Source organism: Camellia sinensis, chromosome 12 (assembly GCF_055761805.1).
Source record: "Camellia sinensis isolate YWXY chromosome 12, ASM5576180v1, whole genome shotgun sequence".
Lineage (NCBI taxonomy): Eukaryota > Viridiplantae > Streptophyta > Magnoliopsida > Ericales > Theaceae > Camellia > Camellia sinensis.
This window is the reverse complement of record NC_138972.1, coordinates 26,362,667-26,369,105: the sequence shown is the minus strand read 5'-3', so window position 1 is coordinate 26,369,105 and position 6,439 is coordinate 26,362,667. Positions and strand designations below refer to the sequence as shown.

Genomic DNA, 6,439 nt, shown 5'->3' with positions numbered 1-6,439 from the left:
GGCTATTTTAGAGGTGCCAGGGGTCTTAGACAAGGGGATCCCATGTCCCTTTATCTCTTTGTCCTAGCCATGGAGATTCTTGCTAGGATTTTTGCTGAAAAGTCTCGTCTTCCGGCTTTCAAGTTTCATTGGAGATGTGACAAAACTAAAATTGTTAACCTCTGTTTTGCTGATGATCTTATGATCTTTTGTAGAGGTGATGTCCCCACGATTGAACTCATCATGGCTGGCCTTGATGAGTTTAGTAGTCTTTCTGGCCTAACTCCTAGCACTAACAAGCGCAATATCTATTTTTCTGGTTGCAACCATGAGTTAAGAGAGTCGATCCTTAGAGTTGCTAAGTTTAGTGAAGGGACCCTCCCTGTTAAATACCTTGGGGTACCTCTCATTACTACTAAGTTAAGAGCGGGTGACTGTAACCAACTCACTGATAGAATCACTAAGAGGGTTAAGAGCTGGACTAATAGAATTCTTTCTGATGCTGGTACAGGCTAGCTCATTCAGACCATTCTCTTCTCTATGCAAGTGTATTCGTCTTCTCTTTTCATCCTTCCTAAGAAGGTGGTTAAGGAGATTGAGAGTATCCTTCGGGCGTTTCTTTGGTCTGGTACTGAGCTCAAAAAGCATAGTGCTAAAGTTGCGTGGGACAAAGTGTGTGCTCCTAAAACTGAGGGCGGTTTAGGTTTTAAATCCATTGAGATTTGGAATAGGGCTGCTATTGCTAAACACATTTGGTTTTTGGTTTCCGGGGGTGAACAATCTATGTGGTGTCAATGGGTTAAATTGTATTTACTCAAGCGTAGAAGTTTCTGGCATGTCAACACTCCTAGTGATCCTTCTTGGGTTTGGAGGAAGCTATTGTCTCTTAGGAATATTGTCTCCCCTCTTATTCTTCACAAGATAGGTAAGGGTGACTCCACCTTCCTTTGGTATGATAATTGGCATCCTCTTGGGCCCCTCTGGGATAGATATGGGGATAGAATTCTGTATGATTCGAGAGACCAAAGTTAGTCAAATTGTTCGTGGTAACTCTTGGCATTGGCCTTTCCCTAACTCATGGGAAATTCAGGAGTGGATCTCATCTACTCCTGAGAGTTGTAGACCTGATCCTTCTAGTAATGATCTTATTAGTTGGACCCTCACTTCTAATGGGGAATTCACCATCAAGTCTACTTGGAACCACTGGAGAGGCAAGTTTGCCAAAGTAGCTTGGCATGATTTTGTCTGGGGCCCCCATAAGATACCTAAGGTTAGCTTTATTGTCTGGCTTGCTATCCAGGAGAGGCTTAATACTGGTGATAGAGTGTCTTCTTTTGGTGTGATCACCACCTGTTCCTTTTGTCAGGATCCCAATGAAAGTCACCCTCATCTATTTTTTGATTGCTTATTCTCTTCTAGAGTTTGGCATGCTATTCAAGGTAAATGCAATGTTAACTGGCCAGATCTTCATTGGCCTGGGATCATTACTTATGCTACAGGAGAGACTAAGGGTAAAACTTTGAGAGCTAATGTCCTTAAGTTGGCTTTGATGTGCACTGTTTACAATATATGGCTTGAGAGGAATAACAGAAAATTCAGTAAAGTCTCTAAACCTGAAGAGGTTGTTATCAAATCTATTATTCACATGGTTAGGGGGAGATTACTTTCTGTTAATAACTTTCCTAGATCTCCAGGGGATAACTGGTTTCTATCTCATTGGAACTTGCCTGAAATTGTTTTGAAGACCCTTTCCTCTGTTAGGAATGGGAGGGCTACTGAGTGATGTGAGTTTTCTCTACATGAGGGTTGAGTGAAGGAGAGCAAAATTATGTTTCCTAATGGTTTGCTCATTTTGCAGTTGCTGGGCTTTATGGATATCTCTTGAGAGTTGAGTGCTGTGAGAAATAAACACTTTCTGTAGCTTATTGTGGGTTGAGTGAATTTAGACCTCAAATTTGTTTATACTAATGTTTACATATATAGTAATTTTTTATATGCAAGCTAAGGAAGCTGTTATTGAGTGGTGTGAGTTCCTATACTGTGGGTTGAGTGATGTGAGGTCCTATATTGTGGGCTTTATTATTATGTTCCTGAAGTATAGTTCTCTTCCTTCATTTGGTTGTAATTTCTTCGAGTTACACAATGCAGGGTTTACTATAGAGTGTAAGTAAGGTATGGGTTGCATGGGAGGTCAGCTGCGTCTCCATGGTAATTGCTGGTTTGCTGGCACCAAGGTTTCGGGTTCAAGAGTTTGCTGGTGCGTGGTTATGGCTGCTTGTAGCACCTCTGGTGGGAAGTTTGTTTTTCTTTTCCGTTATTTTAATTTTTTATGGTTGGACATTGTAGATGGTTTGCTGTGTTTCATTCCTTTTGGCCTATCCGTGCGGGATGTGCATGGCATTTCTGGTTTTTTGTTTTTGGGGTTCCGAACTGTGATTTATGGTACACATGTGGGTTATGCATGGTCTTCATTCGAAATGTTCTTTTTTTGCAAAGGTGCAATATCTGTGGATAGCATCCTCAGTCATCTGCTATATGGGACAGCAGTGGGATGGACCTCAGCTATTTTGTTGACTATGGCTGCTGGGAATACCCATGATGTGATGGACGTATTGTTTTTTAGTTATTTTATTATTTGGTTTTTAAAGCCTGATGAGTGCTTGTTTTCTTTTTGGTCTCATGCTTTCACCTGCGGGATGTGCATGGTTAAGTTGGTCTGTATGGTCCCAAACCAGTTCGATTGTGTTCATCATTCCCATATGTTTATTATTGGATATATGAACATTTTTGTAGGCTCGGGTTTGTGTCGGTATTTTCTGTCTTTGCTTAGCGTCCTGTTTTCGGTGTTTTTTGTATGGACAGTTCATTAGGCGTTGTATGTTTTTGGAATTTTAGGCTCGTTTTCAGCTTCTTAGCTTGTTGATCTAGGCTGTTTTTTGTAATTATTGGTTAGGGCCTGGGGCATGCCCCTTGTATATGTGTAATTTTCTGTGTTTTTAATTTATGACTTATTCACCCAAAAAAAAAATTTCATGGTGGCTCACGTTTTATTTAGTCACGGAGTGCTGTGATGTGTTAGTTGTTTATTGAATTTCTATTCTGTATAAATCATCCATATATCTTCCCCAAGTATTCATCTATTATCTATTCGATGATAGTAAGTAGGGACAAATTGATAAATGGACAATTTTAGATTTTTTTGGTTTTATTTTATTTTTTATTTGTATTAGTCCCCCCCTCCCTTTTTTTTTTGGGGGGGGGGGGGATGCGGTTTTATTGTATTACCTGGGGTATGCCCCTTGTAAACGTGTAAACTTTGTCTTTTAATTTATGACTTACCCACCCAAAAAAAAGAAAAGAAAAGAAAAAAAAAAGTCCAAAGAATTGAACACTTAGTTGATTTAGAAAACCTTAAATAAGGTGCTTAAGTTTAACTAATATCCTTATGCTACAATTACTCAGAAACTTCTATTTCTTAGAGGCTATGCAAGGTTAGTTTGAATTAAACTTGGCCACATTAGCAACTGAAACAATTAGCGGCCTAAACCAATTGGTTCATTGAACAAAATAGTTGATGGAGAAGGACAGAGAAAGGTAGAGAGAAACATTCGTCTCGAGAGGTTGAAGAGAAAGTTAGAGAAAAGAAACAATAATAGGAAAGAAAGCAATGAGAATTCAAGTTCATCATTTTGGACTTGTGAATTGAACACTTAAGTGAATTAGAAAACCTTAAATGAGGTGCTTAAGTTAAATTAATATCGTTAAGCTACAATTACTTAGAAAATTCTCTTTTTTTTGGGTGAATAAGACATAGATAAAAGAAAAACAGAGAATACACAGCTACAAGGGGCATGCCCCAGGACCTAATAAAAACTATACAAGAACAAAACAGGAGCCCACCACCAACCTAACTAAACTCAAATAAAAGGCTCAAAATGAGAAAGAAAATTACAGCAAAGCATATAATGTAATACCCCAAAAAATATGTTCATGACCCGCATACCATCGAATGAGGACCATGAACACATCCAGAAACAGACCAAATCTGGGGAACGGCAAAACCATATAGCCAACATAAGCTACTGGCACACATATCCAAAAGCCAAAAACGAACAAAAGCCATGCACAACCCGCATGGATAGGCCTAAAGGAAAATATACACAGCAAACAACTAAGGTCCAAACACAGCCCAATTAACATAAAGAAATGAAAGACAGTGCTAAACAAAGGCGCTTCCAGCAGCCAACACACCAACCCAGTAGACATCCAACCCAATCTGCCTAGCAGAGGAGAATCATCACAGCCACATCCATCAGATGAAAAGCATATATCCCCATCTAGACAGCCACCGCAGTGCTTAAACATGGTAATAAACCCTGTAGAAACAATCATAGATGAGTACGTCCAGTGATAATAGGACTGAACATAGCAGCAGTACACTCAATATAGGAACTCTCATCACTCGGCCCACACTTTAGGGGCTCACACCACTCAAAATTAGCATCCTTAACCTGCACATAAAAATTTACAGTATATATAGGCATTAGCAAAAATTTTATGGCTAACATCACTCGACCCACATGAAACTGGAAAAAATATAAAGTAACTCTCATAACTCAACCCTCAAGGATAGATAGCTCCACTTGAAACACCCAATTACACCTGCAAAAAAGAAAAACTCAAATACATAAAGCCCTCATTTAAGCTCACCATCACTCAACCCACATATAGTGAACTCACATCACTCAGCAGCCCTCCCATTTCTGATGCTATGGGGCTTCAAAATTGTCCCCGGCAAATTCCATTGATCTAGAAACCATCTGTCACCAGTGGATCTAGGAATATTCTTAATTGGCAACATTCTATTTCTAACCATTTGGATAACAGACTTAATGACCACCTCTTCAGGTTTGAGTTCTTTGTTAAAAATTATGTTATTTCTTTCAATCTAGATAAAGTAAACAGAGCATAAGAATGCATTACTAATGATGTTGACCCTCAAAGAGTTACCTTTGGTCTCCTTAGTTGCAAAAGTAACACTGTCAGGCCAACCAAGAACAGGCCACTTAATGTTACAAGCAGCTTCAATGGCACTCCAGACTCTGCTAGAGAAGTTGCACTCAAAGAATAAATGCGAATGGCTTTCCTCCAGGATGAGGCAAAAAGGGCACTGAGAGCTAGTGGTCAAGCCAAACATACGGAGTCTATCACCAGTATAAAGCCTATTGTGGAGAGCCACCCAAACAATAAAGCTGACTTTAGGGATTCTATGAGGGCCCCACACAAGCTTATGCCAAACCACTCTATCGAATTTCTTTCTCCAATGATTCCAAGCTGATTGAATGGAAAACTTACCATCAGTAGTAAGATTCCAAAGAGCTTTATCAGTGCTGGAAGGATTGGGATTAAAGCACACAGGAGTAGAAGAGATTAACTCCTGAATTTCGCAAGAGTTGGGAGTAGGCCACTTCCAAGAAGACCCATCAATGATTTTACTGACTTTTGTTTCACTGTTAAGGGAAGAATCATAAATAATTCTATCCCCGAATTTGTTCCACAATGGACCAAGAGGGTGCCAATTATCATACCAGAGGAAAGTAGCATCCCCACACCCAATCTTTTTTTTTTTTTGGGTGAATAAGACATAAATTAAAGACAAAAGATATACAAGATTACAAGGGGAATACCCCAGGCCCTACAGCAACTATACAGGAGAAACAGAAACCCAGAAAAACCAAAAAGCTAACGCAAAGCGAAAACAAAACCCAAAAGAAACATACACTGTTCAGCAGCCATATCAAGAGAGATAGGGATAATGAACACTGCGAAGGACTACTAAAAACCGAGACCAAAACAAACCCATAGCAACACAAAACAACGGCACCAAAACCGAGAAACAGGAACGGTGAACAAAAAACCCTGCTAGAGAATAGCCCAAAGCCGAGGGGTAAACAGCCCCATAATAGCAAAACAAAATATAACCTGTGGACTGCCAAATCCAAAACCAACAGTAAAGTAATAAAAACAAAGATAGGTCAAAGATGGACCAGTTACTTCCTAGCACACCCCGCTAGGATAGGTAAAATAGCTAAGATGTTAAAACAGAAAAGAAAACAGCTTATATCCCTGATGAAACAACCAGCGGCGCATTCAGCAGCCAGCTTCAAGCCGAGTATCCCAAGAATCAAAACCAAGATGTAGACCTCCACTAGACCATATAGAACTTCCTGCCAGAATTGAGTAAACACATTCATTAGTGATCCTGAAAGATTCCAGTAAACAGATAACCACAATATATGTCTCACATCACTAAACCCTCAATAACCTCACTTCACTCAGATGGAATTTAGCACACAGTATATAAACTCTCATCACTCAACCCACACAGCAAAGCATTACTCCATAGCCTGCACATAAAACTTACAATATATATAAACATTAGATAAAACATTTATGAGAA

At 39.5% G+C, this 6,439-nt stretch overlaps 1 protein-coding gene across 1 annotated transcript; it reads left to right on the top strand.

Annotated features, from left to right (window-relative positions):
• The first annotated feature begins 970 nt into the window (after positions 1–970).
• Positions 971–1,762, top strand: LOC145803458 (uncharacterized). Its single transcript, XM_082896730.1, has one exon. It carries the CDS (start codon positions 971–973, stop codon positions 1,760–1,762), a length of 792 nt encoding a protein of 263 aa, XP_082752856.1.
• Positions 1,763–6,439: the final 4,677 nt, after the last annotated feature.

What these genes read in the sequence shown, in the direction of transcription:
- LOC145803458 (XM_082896730.1), top strand. Translation starts at nt 971, where the DNA reads ATGGGGATAGAATTCTGTATGATTCGAGAGACCAAAGTTAGTCAAATT.